The sequence below is a fragment of the Lissotriton vulgaris genome, chromosome 6 (assembly GCF_964263255.1).
Source record: "Lissotriton vulgaris chromosome 6, aLisVul1.2, whole genome shotgun sequence".
Taxonomy (NCBI): Eukaryota; Metazoa; Chordata; class Amphibia; order Caudata; family Salamandridae; genus Lissotriton; species Lissotriton vulgaris.
This window is the reverse complement of record NC_141694.1, coordinates 1,675,757,121-1,675,774,232: the sequence shown is the minus strand read 5'-3', so window position 1 is coordinate 1,675,774,232 and position 17,112 is coordinate 1,675,757,121. Positions and strand designations below refer to the sequence as shown.

The 17,112-nt window shown below is 42.6% G+C and overlaps 1 protein-coding gene across 1 annotated transcript; it reads right to left on the bottom strand.

The window, feature by feature from the left end:
* Positions 1-257: 257 nt before the first annotated feature.
* Positions 258-12,810, bottom strand: LOC147709299 (chymotrypsin-C-like). The gene is made up of 8 exons (XM_086927854.1): positions 12,694-12,810; positions 7,712-7,800; positions 7,528-7,625; positions 6,247-6,372; positions 4,592-4,728; positions 3,920-4,065; positions 593-745; positions 258-348 (listed from the first exon to the last, which is right to left on the bottom strand). The coding sequence occupies exons 1-8, from the start codon at positions 12,731-12,733 to the stop codon at positions 331-333; spliced, it is 807 nt and encodes a 268-aa protein (XP_086783980.1). The 5' UTR covers positions 12,734-12,810; the 3' UTR covers positions 258-330.
* Positions 12,811-17,112: the final 4,302 nt, after the last annotated feature.

Genomic DNA, 17,112 nt, shown 5'->3' with positions numbered 1-17,112 from the left:
TTCACAAATGCTCCAAACTGTTACCTTTAGCAACATTTAGGCAAGACACCTAAATCTCCTCTTTTTTGTAAAGCAGGTTTAGTGGCATCGTTATATGTACATCAAACAACTCTTGTATACAATCCCCCACAGCAGTGCCTATGAGAAATATGTGCCTGAGATATAAGAACACAAAGAACTGACCCCCATTACTGAAGTAAACTCCTCAATGCCAACAGATATACTAAGTCATTGTTTCTCACAATCACACACACATGTTACTGATCATCAAAGTTTATTGGTTTAGGATGCATGACAATTACAGACAACAGATCACTGTAGGTTTCCACTTTAGTTGGAGGCAATTTTCTGTAAGAGAAGGAGAGAGGAGAAGAAAGGTTAATGAGGTTTATGAATGATGGGGCAGAGCCAGCAGACTTCAATGTAAGCCTGGCACTTCATTTTTTTTAAATGTATTCTTTTTTCTATAACACGGGCCACCTGTAAGGGTAGGGTACATTCTATTTAAATAATGTGTGTACTATAAGATGTGTATTTATGTTGATATCCTTATGACACCTTAGTTTTAAAGAAAAAAAAAGCGTTCACTCACGTCGTTGATCCAGTCAATGTAAGCGGAGACGCGAGTGAAGACGGTGGGCTTCTTCGCATAGTTGCAGCTCAGACCTGAACCAAAGCTCACAACGCCATGCACATCCCAAGAGCCATCATCTCCCTGGCAGTTCAGAGGGCCACCAGAGTCTCCCTGTCACAGACAAGAGCAATAATATGATTTCAGTGTTCCTGCTCGTCCTTGTACTAAGATGCATAGAAAATATATAGAAAGTAATGAAAGTAGATAGATTGCAAATGTGTTTTATTGCTTTCCATTCAAGGTCTCAATGTACGTGTTGTGTATGTTACAAATGTAACTTCAACCCCGCCATCACGGAGGTCATCATTTTCGTCTGGAGAGTAGACAGGTGTCTGTAAAAGACAAATCTAGGGATATTTGATGGTATTAAACCCTCAAATAGCACAGCTCCCTAAGAGTCCCTCTTAAATTTATTTTTCTGAGTGCTAATCTGGATCCACTACAAAGGATTTAAATAATAAACATGTTTTGCCTGCACTTACCAACTCTTCCAAGTAGAGAAGACACATTATTCCACCATTAAACCTTCATGAAGGGAGGCCAGGGGTGTTGGTGGATTAAGGTAATTCTCTACCTTTCATTTAATTGACAGTGTTGCAAGACCCTGTCACAAAACAACAGTTTGTGGCTGCCCGTCAATCAAACAATCCAATTTAAAACCTTCTTACTGAACAAAATGTCCCCCTTTATGGATGGTCTGGTGTAACTAAAAGGCACATTCAAGACACTCTCACCACATAGGTCATTAAGGGCATATAAAATAGGTCTAATTCACAATCTACAAAATAATATTCTGCAGACAACTGCTTACTAAACTCGAAGACTGGATGCCTGGGAATTCCATCCTCACCCACTTTCAAGCAGGGTTTAGAGAGGAAGTGAGTGTAGTAGATCACGTTTTTCACTTTTTCCTCATTTACTGAAAAATGGTCAAAATAGAGCGTGGGCATCTCTATGTTGCCTTCATCGATCTACAGGCAACATTTGACCCAATCACCAGAGGTAAGCTATGGATAGTATTAAAGGAAATGGGTGTCCCAAGTAACATCTTGAACACTCATCAGACTTCATAACAACACTAATGCCCAGGACAAATGGGGAAGAATGGGGATCTAACTGACTGTATTTCAGTTGACAAAGGGGTTAGGGTGTGTTTTGGAAGCCAAACCTTGTTTCACTTTATAACGATTCTCCTAAAATGGCTGGAGTGAGGTTCCCTGCCCTCTTAATCATTGATGATTTTTTGCTCATATCTAAAACCATAATGGGTCTCTAATCTCTCCTTGATCAATTTGTGGGCTTTTGTGATGCTAGAGGTCTCGAATTAAAGTATATGAGTGTTATTCCACACAAGTTGAAGAGGCATTTATTGACAGAGGGTGATAGAGAAATAAAAAAGTACCCTATTTTGACTATCTTGGGGGTGAAAATCTCGAAGTCTATGTCCAAGTCCCCACAAATTTCCAAGAGTCAGAGAGTACTCCAATATTCAGCAACAACTGTATTTAACCTTTTCCATGCTCATGACAGAGCCGCTCCATCATGAGCCTCGGTTGAGCTGTGCTCATGACGGAGCGGTTCCGTCATGGCCCGCTGGCGCGCCTGCGCAGCGTGAATTCAGCACCTGCGCTGGATGTTCCATTGAGCAGGCGGGGCCATGACGGAACCGCTCCGTCATGAGCACAGCTCAACCGCGGCTCTAGACGGAGCGGCTCCATCACGAGCATGCGGGCGCCGCTCTGCCCCCCACTGCCCCCCTAGCGCTGCGGCGGAATTGCCGCCGCAGCGAAGGGGTTAAGTACTTCAAATCAACATCTACAAGACTAATATCACCAGCATAGGAGGTCTACAAGGTGGCCAGAGGGGCAGCATTTTATAGTGCTGATACTTGGGACTTTTTTATGTTGTTTGTCTTGCCTGTGCTGAGAATTGATTCTTAAAAGCTCAGTTAAACCTACCTTACAGTACCCCTACATTACAGCTTTACCTAGACATGGTATTGAAGGTATTGCAGATATAATCAAGCTCAGACCAATCATTTACTGGTCCAGAATTTGGCACACAGAGGAATTAGCCCCGAAGAGAGAGTGCATACAAGAGCTTGTCGCTATTGATCATCATTTCACGACACCGTGGATTAGCTACGTGTAATACTGGCTGATGACCATGAGACTCAAAGATTTATGGGCTGAAAGTCCCACGATTAATAGGGGTTCCTGCAATCTTTTAAAGTCATGTTTTTGGTTGCATGTAAAGGAGTCCTGGTGTACAACAGTGAGAGCTGGAAGTACCACTGACCATTTTTTGGATATTAAATATGTTCCAAAGCTTGAGCTGTTTTAGATGAAATTACTCCTTATTCAGCGAAACATTTATATAAAATTAAAATATGCAATTTTACCCTTAAGAAGTTTTACAAGTAATTGTTCAGCTTCCATCCCTCCATTGCTTCCTAACTGTTGTCCGAGATGTGTCTCACAGAAGGAAACTGAGGCCCATTATCTTTTCTTCTGCCCACTATTCATGGTTCACAGGAAAAGGTGCATTTTACTAATATGCTGTTTCCTGCGAATTTCGCAGTCCAAAGAGGCCTTGCGGATATTGAAAACTGACACAGGAAAGGCAATGGTTTTTGTCTAGCTCCTTTTTTACAAATAAATGGGCATATACGAAGCAAAATGTTATAATGATGCAATGGATTGTTTGTGTGTATTTACATATATAAATATTTTAGGTGTTGCTGTTTATTTTTGATATTGTTTTAATATGAATTTGAAAACGGATATATTTCAGTCATTTTTGTTTTAATGGTGAATACCTCAAAATAAATATATATTCAACAGGTAAAAACAAATGTCATGACAGCTATTAAACTGGCCCAGTCCATTAGAAAGTTATTCTATTCTGTACAAAATATTTGAATGTCCACTTCTTCCAGTACTGTCACTGGGGGAGGAAATTGTCTGTTATAATCCTTCACATTTTTTACAGGTTTGGGATCCAAGGCACAGGGATAAGATAATTTCCTCAGAGTATTCTTTTTGAGTGGTGGAAATTGGAACTAATTTTCCCAGGTTCTTTAGCCTGTGACTTATCCACATAATAGGCCCGCCTCTCCTTCAGGGCAGGTTCTATTGCTTGCAATGCCCTGCCGCTATCAAAGGCACCATAATGGAGCCGACGTCGACGAAGGGACAGAGGAATGTCATGTTGCCTAAGGTGACATAAATCCATGCCCTGTTGCCAAAGTGAACAGTGACTGGTCATGACGCTGAGGATACTTACATTGCAGCCAGACACGATTCCATCTCCGCCAGCACAGACCATAGTTTCCTTCACGTTTGATCCCCACCAGTCTCGCTGAGCGCAGGTGGCATGATCGACAACCGGCAGCAGTGCCTGCTGAAGATTGTCTGCAATAGGGCCATTGGCTGAAACAGAACAAATGGAAAATTGAGCTACAGCAGAACAACAATCTTCATTCAGAAGCAAATTATTTTACAGTCTATTAATTGTAAATTAAATCCTGTACAGGTTCGTTTTATGGACATTCTATAGGAAAGTAAAGGTATTATGCCAATTTCCCAAAGAGCAATTTACCTAGGGATATCCTAGTGGTTGCTATCACATCACATTATTTTACCACTGCTCTTTTTGGTCACAGTGGTTTCCCATAGGAATGCTAACAAGAATCCTGTAAGGAGTATAGAAAAGGCTTCCTGTTGACCTAGGATTTCATAATCTTCCTTCTGGAGGACACCGTCCAGGTCTGTGGCATTTTATGCCGGTGTAATTTCTCAACATACTGAGATTCCTCCCCTCTCTATTTCTGAGATTTAAGCTGAACTAAAACGAGGTCCCTCACCCGTCTTTATCATGAGCTCAGATAGAGGTGCTTCTGAGGTGAACAAGGACAACTAGTGACTGAATAAGGAGGGTTTGTAAATTTTTCCTTACTGTAGAGGCGGCCCCATCCAGTAACGAAGCAAGAGAAGTTATTCGGCAGCAGAGCTCCTGCGGCTGGCAGGCACGCCGGCTCAATCTTGTCCGACACCTGCACGGGTTCAGCCAGCTTGATCAGAGCGATGTCATTACTGAAAGAAGGAGAAGGTTTGTTAGTGGATCCTGCAAACTAAAGGGAAGGGATTAGTGCACAGATGTCAAGGACAAAGAGTCGTCACACATTCACCAGGGTCACCAGGGGGAGGTTTGGGATTTAATATAGCGCGTTAATCAAAATCATCACCCTGAGCACCTATGAATTATACCAGTCACGATATGAAAGTGGGTAAAAAGTGTAAGTAGAGAGGGCGAAACAAAATAGCATCAGACATGGTGTCACAGGGCAAACCCACAAATGTGCCCTGAGACTTCGGCTTTAACTATTAACTTCAGGCGCTCAATCTTCCTTGGATCAACGTGAGGACATTACAGTTCCCTTTCAGAGGAAAACCTGCTGTTGTTGCTCTTTATGAAGATACATAAGTGAATATACATTTGTTAGCCTGTAAGGATGTAAACCATTCCAAACAGACAGACCTGCAAAAATGGCTGCAATCTAAGATCTATCAAGTAAATTAGGCCTTAAGTCATATGATTGTTATTTGAAAGTTTGAAGATACATAGGGGGATGTTTACAAAGAAGTGGCAGAGTGAGGCGTTAGCCGTCATGGCTTAACGCCTCACTCCACCACTTCAGAAAAGCAAGGCTGCACCATATTTACAACAATATGGTGCAGCCTTGCATTTTCCCATGTGCTGGTACTACATTTAGTAGTGTAGTGCCAACGCAGGCACCCTTGCACCATGGTCCAAGGGTATCTGCATGCAGGGGAAGATTGTTTGTGTGTAGGAAGGTCCCCCTTCCTGTACATAAACAATCTTGAAATACCATTTTGTCACTTCTATGTGTGCTGCTTAATGCAGGACACATGAAAGTTACAAAATGTCATTTAAAAAATATATATATTGTTTAATGACAGAAAGGGTCACCTTGCTGAACATAAACAATCCAAGGCGTTTAGCTTTATCTATGTGTGCTGCCCAAGGCAGCACACATAGATAAAGCTATCCCTTTTGTGACTCACTGGGGACGTAAAAATGTGCCACATTGCCCACTATTTACAAAGTGACGCATCTGCTTAGATGCGTCACTTTGTAAAGCCCTGCGCTACATTATACCTGTGTCAGGTATAATGTATGCAGAGTGGGCGTTCCCCTGCAAAAAGACTCGTAGAAGTGGCGCAGTTAAATCTATCGGATTTCACTGAGCCACTTCTAGGACGCCACTGCGTCAAAATCTTGCGCATACCTCACAGCAGGCACAAGACTGATGCAGGCCCTTTCACATTGGGATTGCCCTATGTGAAAGGTCACATTGCTGGCGTTGCGTCTGTTTTCAGACATACCCCAGCATTGTGTCACTTTTGCATCTACAGACATGTCAATAATACTGACATATCTGTAACTCTTTGTGACATGGAGCGCCATACATTAAATACGGCACATCCATCATGTCGCGAGGAGGAAGCAGTGAAAGCTGTTGCATCGCTGTTTTCACGCAGCGATGCACCAGTTTTCATAAATGAGGCCTTAAATGCATCTAGACGTACACGATGAGGAAGGAGTTCCACTTTTCATGGACGATGATCTTGGCGGGACTGATTGTGACTGATCCTTCTTCATCTGCTGTGTTCAGGCTGTGTTTCCCCAGAGCAACACGGTAGGTCCTAGAGCTGCTGCAAATACAAAACAAGATAGAACATCATGTTAAAAAATATTGAGACACAGAGCAGCTAAGCCCAGACAAGGACAGATAAAGAACAAATTCCTAAACACTGGACTTCTCATGGAAATTGATAGCCTGAACTAGCAGTTTTCTTTCACACAATAGACTTCTAGGGTGCAGTGCCAAGTCCCCACCCACACGTGTCCTACTCCCTAGCCAGCCGGCAGCTTTCCTGTGTGAAGTGCAGGTGACAACATCTCAGCCTCATTTTTTTTTAGTAGAAATAAAAGAAACTGCAGAGGAAAGGAAGCTCATGATTTCAGATGAATACCTCAAACAGATGGTCTGAGTTATGGTCCAAGCCATGGACTTAATTCTTCTTCTAGGCAGTGGTCCCTTGCTCCACTGAAAGCTGTGTGATACAAACATTTCAAACCAGCTCTGCCCCGTCTTCTCTTTTCTCCATTTCTCTCTTTCCATCCATCATCCATCATACTAACACTCTCTTCTCATTCTCTCTTCTCCCTCTCTGATCCCTATTTCCTGAAGTCCCCCACAGTGGCTGCGGCGTGTGAAAGTGACAGAGGCGGCTGACAACTCCTGTCTCCTGCCCAGGAATGCCCAATAAACTGGCCAGTCTGGACCTTGGTGGCAGCACCTAGCACCGACAACGAAAGCGCAAAGTAAGCACTGTGTCCTCTGCACAAGCTCTCTATCTTTCTTTCTCTCCTCCCCCCTTCTATCCCCTCCTATAGTTCTTCTACTAGCTCTTTGTACTTTGTAGGTTCATAAACATTAGAAAACAGTGACTTTTGCTAAGGTTGCACATTTAAAATGGGGTTGCGGTATTTTCATAGTGATGCATGTCTACAAAGGGCGATCACTGGTCTACAGAAGAACCAGACCTTCTCCTTTGAGGTCCTAGTCTTGTTTTGCAGTTGACTGAGAACCAAGCTCTCACTGTGCCAGTATCTAGAAATTCTGGCTCTGGTTTGGTTCATACCATCAACCAAAGAAGCGGCCACCACAATATTTGACTAGCTCGAGGCTTTTCATTGAGAACTCCAGATCCTCCTCCTAACCCTTTTGTGCCAGCGACACCTCTTCGTAGGGTTTGCGCTTTGCAACACATCACCCCCTCAGAGATCTGAGTAGAGCTTGTTACCTGATGCAGTGGGCAGCTGTCAGGACCCACTGCTCACTGATGAGGGTCCCCCCGCAGGTGTGGCCCCATCTGCTCCCGCTCTGGTACTGCAGCGAGATCTGGAAAGGAGTGAAAGCCATTAGTGTCTTCTCAGAGCGTCTGACAGATGGGGGCACATCTGGAAAGATACTGCTGTTTCTTTTACCTGCCAGGGCCAACTGTTGGGCCTCACATCCTCACCTCCCACCACCCTGGAGGTGCTGGGTGGGTGGGAAGGCACGCCACAGCTGTAGGCTGCAACAGAAAGCAACAACAGACAGGTCAAATGTGAATTAAAGGTGAACGAGGATTGTACTGCACTTTATGCCACAACTGCAAGCTCTTAAGCACTCTCAGTAGAGGAACTATACAGCAAGTACATAAAGCGATGTGCCTGACGTCACACAGCATGTCAGTGGCGGAAACACAATACAACATCAGTAGTATGCCTGCATCAAGAAATACCAAGAATTGAAGAAATTACCCCTATCATAGGCCTTTCAGGGCAAGAGCTCACAGTAAAGTGCTGGAGTTTGTGTCTCTTAACAGACATGAGACAGGATTGTCCATTGCTGTATGGGAATATCCCTTAACAGAGTAGCTTAGCATGATTTTTTTTTAACTGGGCACTGGTAGATCTTTGAGGATGTGGGAAATCTGAAGTCTAACCTGGGGTGTCCTAAATTTTGCAGATCATCTTGACACTTTTACCATGTTCTGGAACTGAAGAGAGCAGCTCCTCAGCTTCGTGCTACAGAAGAACAGGCTAATGTTTCCGTTCCCATTACAAATACTCACCCAGCCAGAGAGGTTTTGTTCTTGGGCGACAAGTTTTACGACAACTGTTCGGGAGGTTGTGACTGTCCTTCATTTGTCATCACACTGCCTGTTCTGTCACTCCTCTTCTGCCCTTGCTCTGCCTGAAACTCTCTCCACCTCCAGGACATGTCGTATGTGCGCATGAGTCGTGAGAAGAGCGCTGCACGCACCTGGCTTCCATGTTAGCCCACTCCAACATTGTCTAGGTGCATCCCTAATGTGTCCCAGACTAGAGTACATGAAAAATACACGTGCCAATCATACTGTTAAACTCAGTCTCACCCTTAATGTTAAAACCAACCTTTATCCCAAAATGGCTCCATCGCAGAGGATGGATTCATTCAGTTTGACAGCAGCGCCCCCTCTGCACTGTGACGAAGAGCTCACTGTGACAAGGGCGGGTGCAGCCAAACTCATTGGCAGAGCAGGCAATACACCACCAGGACCACCTGGGGCCTTAGGAAGACTAAACCCGTCCAGCCCTAAAAGGCTTCATACTTTCTTACCCTGAGACCAGATCACCATTAAATTGATGTGGTCTCTCTTCAAATGTCTACACTTGATGGCCCTGTGGTACCTCAATGCCAAAGTGTTGTGCTTACCCCCATCAGAGCTCTAAATCCTCCGGCGACTGTGACTAGACCTCACCGGAACAGCAACTTCTCAACCCGCTGAATGGAAACTGAGACAACATGCCTTAAAGACCTTTCCCTGGTCCTTGGTACCCTGCGCCCACATAAAGGCTTCCCAGCAGTTGACATGAGTTGATGCCCTCTCACACTGTAAGTCTCTTGTAACAAGCCCACCAGACTCTGGTTCTCCCAGCAGGGTCCCTGCTCTCCTTGGTTCACTATCAGCTTCTCCGCAAGTGCTCCCCAGGCCTGGATTGTAAGAATTTCCTTCATGTGTCTCATATTTCAGATTCTTCTATAATTTCTCCTTGGCACAACCCTATATTAAAGTTTAATCGTACAATCACGTTTTGGAAATTATGGATATCGACTGGTATTTTCTTCGTTCAGGATATTTATGAAAATGATGCTTTGTTATCTTTCTCTGAACTACAGGCTAGATTCATGCCACCCAATACCGAAGCTCTTAAATATGACATTCTTTGTAATGTACTACTTAGCACTTTCCCAAATATGCTACCCCAAATTAAAAGCCCTGATTCGGTATCATGTATTAAAGTTTTTTCTGCCTCTCAACATACTATTTCCAAATGTTATAAACAGCTTAATTGTACAAGTTCTACTAATTTAACCTTTTTATCCACTTTTTGGAATGCAGAACTGTCTCTGAATTTTTCCTTAAATGATTGAAGACAAATATGGACCATAAATATTTCAGTGTGGCTTCCTGTATCATTATCTCAAACAAACACTTTTATTTTATTCAATTGTCTATGGACTCCTTACAAATTATATGAGGCAAACTTATAGATTCTTCACGTTGTTGGAATTGCAAATGTTATGAAGGTACTTTAAAACAAATGCTTTTTAAAAGTGCAGTAATATTGAAAATTCTGGAAGATTGTTTGGGATATCATTGTTAAAAAACTTCTTATCTCTGAGCCTTTCACTTCCAATATGCTTGCTAGTAAATCTTATGTTTTACCATCCACCTTATTGGAGCCCCATTGTAAACTTTTTAAAATTCTTATTTCTATTACTATTAAATCCATTACTACAAATTGGAAATTAGCTAAAGCAATATCAGTCCAAGCGTGGTGGTCTTATGTCATTTTTATTACATCTTGTGCCCAATTATCTTATAAGGGACCATTAAAAAATACGTTGTCATTTCAACAGTTATGTAAACCAATTGATGATTATATCAATACTGATTTATAAAACATTTAAATACACTCATTTTCATTTATTGACATTGTATGACTAATGTTTTTGAGTAGTAGTCTCGTTTGTTCCATATTCAACTTTATAATTTCACAGTTTTTATGACAATTGTAAACGTTTGGTATATAGATATTGATATGACAATATTTTTGAACTTCACATTAATCTGTTATATATACCAACTCTGTATCATTTTTTGTTGTGTCTTTGTCTGTAAAAAAAAACCTGATAAAATATTTTGAATACAAAAAACAATTCCCTTCATTGTCCCCCAAACCCTTAACTTTGGAATCCTGGTGGCATTACTAGGGTTAGCTTGTAAGATAAATGCAGTCAACACTATCTTGTTCTTGCTCACCTCCTGACTGCGCCCACACAACCCCACCAGCCATACACAAAAGCTTTGTAATGAATAAACAGAGTACTGTGTTCTCAACAACTCAAACCAGCTTGTTGTACACAAAAACATACTACCTTTTTTCTAGTGGATGTGGCCCATAGCACAAACCTTCCCCCTTCACTGCTTCATCAACATGAAAACCCGATGTATCAGTTCAATTGCTACAGTCATCACTTCAGTGAGCCTTCCCTCTTCCCTCTACTTTACCCACAGCCAGCTGCAGGATGGCACGTGTTTCTATCACGCATTCCCTGTTCTTCCTGTGGAGAAGATACCTAATAGGCTTTGATCCCTGATTCTTTTGCTCTAAATTCAAGGCCCTAATCTCAGAATCTCAGTTGTAGGTTAGCTCCTCCATATTTATTCACTTGGGATTTTTGTGAAGCACCTCTTGTAACTTATATTGTGACATCTCCCTGTGAGAACCTCCGCTTAGGGAAGTCCCTACAGCACTGTTTACACGGTTCATCTTTCTGAGGCCTCAGAGCCAGTACACAGATTGATAGATGCACAGATATATAACTTGGCATTGCGGACACCAGTTAAGTATGGCCATTCAATACTATACAACCTTACTCTTCATCAAAGGTTGTGGTCTCTGCTCATAAAGAATTTATTATGATTCCTGTGCTAAATAATGTTCTATTTACTGTATGACAATTCCTTTTACTAGGTGGATATCTGTTTTAAGATGCTCAGTTGATATAACACACCACGTCTGTCTCTCCTGATCCTGAGACATCATTGAAAATGTATTCCCATTGTAGCTGTCCAAAAAAGCCTGTTTAATGTTGTAAAAACTCCATAAAAGAACCTTAAAAAACAAAGCATTTTGAAGATATGAAGTATCAAGAACTCACCTGTCTTTCGCCCTCTGTAAGTAACTAATTCGCTTATTAACTCTGCATGATAAATCTCTGCTGAAAGCGCTTCAAGGTAACATGAGGGCTATGTAAGAACAATACAATGGAGTGAATACCTCTGAGCATCTACTTAACCAAATGGGAGAAGATCTCTTCCCGTCCAGGAGTAGGCGCCACCAGACGTTTGGTGATCTAGTGGAAGTTCTCTGAAGAAGAAGCGGGCTAGTGAAGTCTACCACAGAGGACCTGAATTGAGGGACTTGAAAGATACCACTGATACACATCATTGATGGCTGCTCAACACCCAGAGTAGAAGCACCAAACACAGAAGAGTGACCAGTATAGTGCTATGGTTTCAACCTGTGATTTCTGTTCATGTTTGGTCAAAATTGGGTGGAGGTAAAGGATAAAAGGCGCTTTCCTTGGAGACAGCAAACGGTTGGGATGCTCCAAGGGTGTTCTGCAGAATAAAGAGTACCGATGCAGGCTGTAGCCGGGATATGTTACTGCATCCCCTTGAAACTCTGGCTTGAGTATGAGGAGGGAAGTAGTTGATGGGTAAGAGGTCATATCCATGAGCAAGATATCTTGAGAAGGAAACATGTGGAATAAAAGATAAAATCGACCTGAAAGATAAATGAGGCAAGCTAAACTCGACGACAGCTGGACATGACCAGTTAAGATGGATTCTGCACTCAGGGACTTCAGAGATATGAGTTGGCATTATTAAAGATGGGTGGGTTCAGATAGTATGTAGGTAATGTGTCGAATACATGACATAGTGCACCTAGAGATGAGCAGTAGAGGCAAATGTGAACAAAGAGATAGGAAAGAATCTCTGAGGAGAAAGAGATCCAGGAAAGCTCAGGTGTGACCTGATCAAGTCTTATTGGCTCTTATGGTCTGAGGTAGAGTGCCACCATGAGACGTGACAGAGCCTTCCTGAAGATGAATAGGCAAGAATGCGAAGATAGAGACAAGCTGTTCTTGATCTTAATAATATAAGAGGCTTTTATTAAAGAATGCAGTTTGAGTTACGATGAAGGCAGTTAAGATGAAGAAAGTCCAGGATGTCTCTGCCATTTAAATAAATGCTGTAAATGTGCTATTAATGGAGGCAGCCCATAATGCAACAGTAAATGCTCCAAAAGTCTTATAAACACATTTAATCCATTCATTTCAGAAGATTAGGAAAAATAAAAGCTCTTACCGCAGCTTACGAGGACAGCGACGAGCAAAAACCTGAACATTGTTGCGGCTTGAGGTCGAGTGAGAAGCCAGAGGGTATTTATAGGGTAGAGGGCAGGTGTCTTAGGTAAGGCGGGGAGAAGCTGTCACTCAAACTATAGAAAAAAATACTGTCCTTGTGAGAACTATTCCTGCACATTCTGTGAAATATTAATGGCGGAATCCCTGATATGAGGTTATTTTGAGAACATCTTATCAGTGAAACTTGTGAACGTTGGGGGCAGCCAGCATATGTTGTGAAGTTTGCTTTTTAAATGCAAAGTGCATCTTGTCTCTAAAACAACGTGGCATGACCATAGGAAGTGAAAATTTGTTTTTTTGAGGCACGTAGACCTTGTATCTCTGTCAACGCATGACTCAGTGCAGCCCTCCCATTGAGTGAGACCACGCGAATTTAAAAAGTACTTGGGGGTCCTTTCAAATTGAGTGTCATCACTGGTGTACCACTATGAATGAAATGATCAACGTCTGAATAAACAATGCCAAAGACTGCTTAAAGTTTAGATAACCATTAAATGCTGGTCTACTCTGAGTAGCCATTGACATCCACCAGCTCCTACATCAATCCTGCATCATTTTCACAACCTCCTGATTCTCTCAGAGGCCAGCAATCCCTAGCGAGCAATTTTCACATGGCCACAAAACCCAACATCTCAGGAGGTCACCAGAAAACAAGGAGCAGCGGCATCATCAGCATCGAGAATAAGAAATCAGCAAAACAAGAGACAAGCAGCCATGGTCTACAGTTGCACCCAGAATATGGAATAACAACCTTGACTGAGCCTTAGCGCACAGACACACCGAGCAAATCAGCATCACACTAGAAAAGGCCAATGGTGGTCAGCTCTGATGCCAGCTTCCCAACCTTAATGGAAACAAGAATATTGATTTCAGTGCCACTCATTCTCGTTCACTCCTTCTGACACCTGATTATAATTCAAGGGGTCAGTATGATATATATTAATTAGCTGAAACATATTGAGGTTCTTGCAATCACATCATGACCTGAAGGCCCTGACCACACAAATGCTGGGGAAGGGATTAAGTTCAGTGTCAGCTCTTCTGCTAAGGCGGAGGAGCGTCGGCCCACTGCTCTTAGAGCAAAAGGGAAAAATAGAATGGTAATAACTGAACAAATATTATCATTTTAATTTTGGTAGCTGCCAGGCTGGTTTAGGCCGTGGTGGCTCAGGGAGTAGGAGTGCACAATGCACACTAAGTGCGCATGACTGCTTGGCAGGCCGTTTTAGCCAGCCAAGCAGTCATGTGCACTTTGCATAGACCCCACCAGGCTGAAATGGACAGCCTGGTAGGGAATATGCACAGGCTCCCTATCCTGATCCATGGCGCTCAGACCAATCACGACGCTGCATTGAAGTGTTGTGATTGGCGCAGTGGAGCATGTGTGCCCGCGTGCTTCCTTCTTCCAGGCTGGAGTCAGGAAGAGCAGAGAAGCGGAGGAGTGATGCTGCCAGCAGAAAATGTGTGTTTAAAAGAAATATATTATTAACCACCCCGACCACCCCTCCCATTCCGTTTAAGCCGCCACTGATTGAGTTTACTGAAGGGGACATTCTTCCCAGGAAGGAGTCCACAAAAGTAATTTGGGCGAAGCTGGAAATAGCTAATCTGATGTGAAGATATAGGCACCTTTTTGCCACATGGAAACATAATGTCCGAAGCAACAATGGTAGGATATCCCAAACCATGTGCAACCTATCAAGCCACTGGCATAGGCGTCATCACAAGTCCCAAGTCCATTCTTAATTCTAATTAAGGTGTTCTAAATTCTATGTCAATTTTCAAGGAGTTGACAATCAAATGAAGCCAACAAACAGGGAGACAGGCACGCTTGAAACAATATTATAATCAGGTTTTAGCCCATGGGGAAGTTTGGAGCTGGTTGGTCACCACACTACACAGAGACACATCCCAGCAGAGGTAACCGTAATCAATCACTTATAATATAAACTGGGTGTGGCCTAAGATCAGTATTCGTGTTGTCTTGGAATGTGACATTCTTGGCAAGACTCCTAAAAGATGAGGACACTTACTCCTTTCTGTTTCTTAACAATATGATCTGCAAACAAGAACCTTGGTGCTGTGATCCCTTCCTGTTCTGGGATACAGCTGCTTCTTGTGAATGCTAGTAAGGTTTAGAACAAGGACAGGGCTGTAGGTGTTTTCAGCATTTATGTGTCACGCACTCTCAATTGCGTAGTCATTCCAAATAATCAAGCTTGTTATAGTTTGTAGGAATTGCGAAAATCATGGAACACAATAGGGGGTGCCAACTGAATGCTCTTTTTAATAAACTTTAACTGCCATCTTGCCAATAACCTTAAGTCAAGTAATATACAGTGGCGGCGGCAAGGAACAGCGGCGAGGGAGCGGGGAGAGACAAAATACAAAAAGTAAAAAACACTTACCTCCTCATGGCTGCCTCCATCTCTCCTCCATCGTGGCCGTCTCCATCTCTCCCCTGTCTCTCCTCCTTTGCTGACAGTCCGGAAGCACATAGGTTCCCTTCAGCGAAACACAATGCTGCAATCCAGCATTGTGATTGGTCTGATCGCCGTGGTTTGGCGCTCAGACGGGAACATGCAATCTGTGCATGTTCTCCATCGAGGCTGTGTATTACAGCCTGTTACGGACATGCAAAGTGAGTATGACTGTTTGGATGGCCCAAGACGGACGGCCAAAGCGTGATGCGCACTAAAGTGCATGATCCACTCCTCCCACTGTGGCACCAGCCCCATCCCGCCCTAACCCAGCCCCAACCCAGCCCCATAGCTCGGAAAAATTAAATTATATTAACGAGGTTATCATTTTATTTTTCCTTTCTCCTACTCTGGGAGCAGTGGAGTGACACTCCTCCACCTTAGCGGAGGAACCACCCCAGGTAATATACAACGCCTCAACTTCACTCTTCATTTTCTCTCAGAGGGCAAGAGGAATGTCTGCTCGATATTGACTGGCGGCTTCAATCTCACTATGGTTTATAATTGAACGGATGACTCTTTGCATTTTGCATGTGTATGCCTCATAAAACAGGGGATCACTAGTGGCCTGGGCTTTCAATATGTAACTAGCACTGGGGTCCCTATTTTAAAGTGATTAAAAAGGTACTCAAAAGCTATATTTGCTTGTATTTAGGTATGTATCATACAAAATATTAATCTGCTAATAAAGGACAAGATGGAGTGAGGTGAACAAGCCTGGTCAGTGATCAGACAAACTGTGATCCACACGTCTGATGTACATTAATATACGTGTATCACTAATCATGAAATAACAGCCCTCGACAAACAATGGCACATTTTAGTAGAGCCGGTCCGTTATTACAGTTGACAGCGTTTCGATCCCTTGAGATAACAGGATCATCATCAGGACACAAATGTGACAAGAGCCAGAGAATCTAAGGATCTCAATTTTGCATCTCCTCGCATTATGAAGGTCTACACAAAGCAATGCTCAGAAGAAAGTGAAAATTGAATGTGTTAAAACAGAGTATATATTGTATATAATGTGTCTTCCTGTACTCTTTTATTGTTTATGCAATACATAACTTTATTTCCCTTTTTGCTGTTTCTTCTTCGCCCGCCTTCCCTTTTCATGTAGTTCTCTTTTGGGTTACAGTGGAGTCTTGATGATGATCCTGTGATTATAAGTGATCGAAACGTCGTTGACTATAAAAGTAGACCCGCTTTACTACAATGTATTATTTTGTTGAGGGTCATTGTTTCATGAATAGTGATACATGTACATTGATATATTGTTGTACATTACACGTGTGCCGAACACTTTGCCTCAGCTGCAAGCATGCTTGTTCACCTCATTGAACCATGCCCTTTATTGGTGGTTAATATTGATAGATGTTTTCATGATACATTATTGAGTGTCAACAAATATCATTTTCAAGTATATGTTTAATCACTTTAAATTCGGTACCATTGTATGTGTATGCGGACTCTATACCGGGGCATTCCACCTGCCACCATTGCACAGCAACGCTATGATGCATTGGGTTACAGCCTGCTCAGGGAGCTTCAGTCACTCATTCTACACTCCTTCAAGGGCAGTTTCTCAACAAACAAACTGATGAATTACAAGCACTTTTCTAACCATTGCAATGTGGTGTCAGCAGAATATTTTCACAGCATCACTTGATTCGAAATCATAGCAAGAATTGAGAGTGGTCATGCTCCTCAAATGATACATCTTAAGTAGTATCCACTGAGACCTCAAATGATCATGACAATAGGTGAAATAACCAGGCACAATATGTTAAAGCCTCTCTGATAGTCAAAGGGGACATGAGTCAGACTAACAAAATGGCTAAAAATAGAAGAATGGCCCACAGTGATCCAGACCCTTCTGG

What these genes read in the sequence shown, in the direction of transcription:
- LOC147709299 (XM_086927854.1), bottom strand. Translation starts at nt 12,733, where the DNA reads ATGTTCAGGTTTTTGCTCGTCGCTGTCCTCGTAAGCTGCG. An exon ending in CGCTGTCCTCGTAAGCTGCG is followed by an intron (nt 7,801 to 12,693) that starts GTAAGAGCTTTT and finishes TTTCTGTTGCAG; the next exon opens with CCTACAGCTGTGGCGTGCCT. An exon ending in CCAACAGTTGGCCCTGGCAG is followed by an intron (nt 7,626 to 7,711) that starts GTAAAAGAAACA and finishes ACTCCTTTCCAG; the next exon opens with ATCTCGCTGCAGTACCAGAG.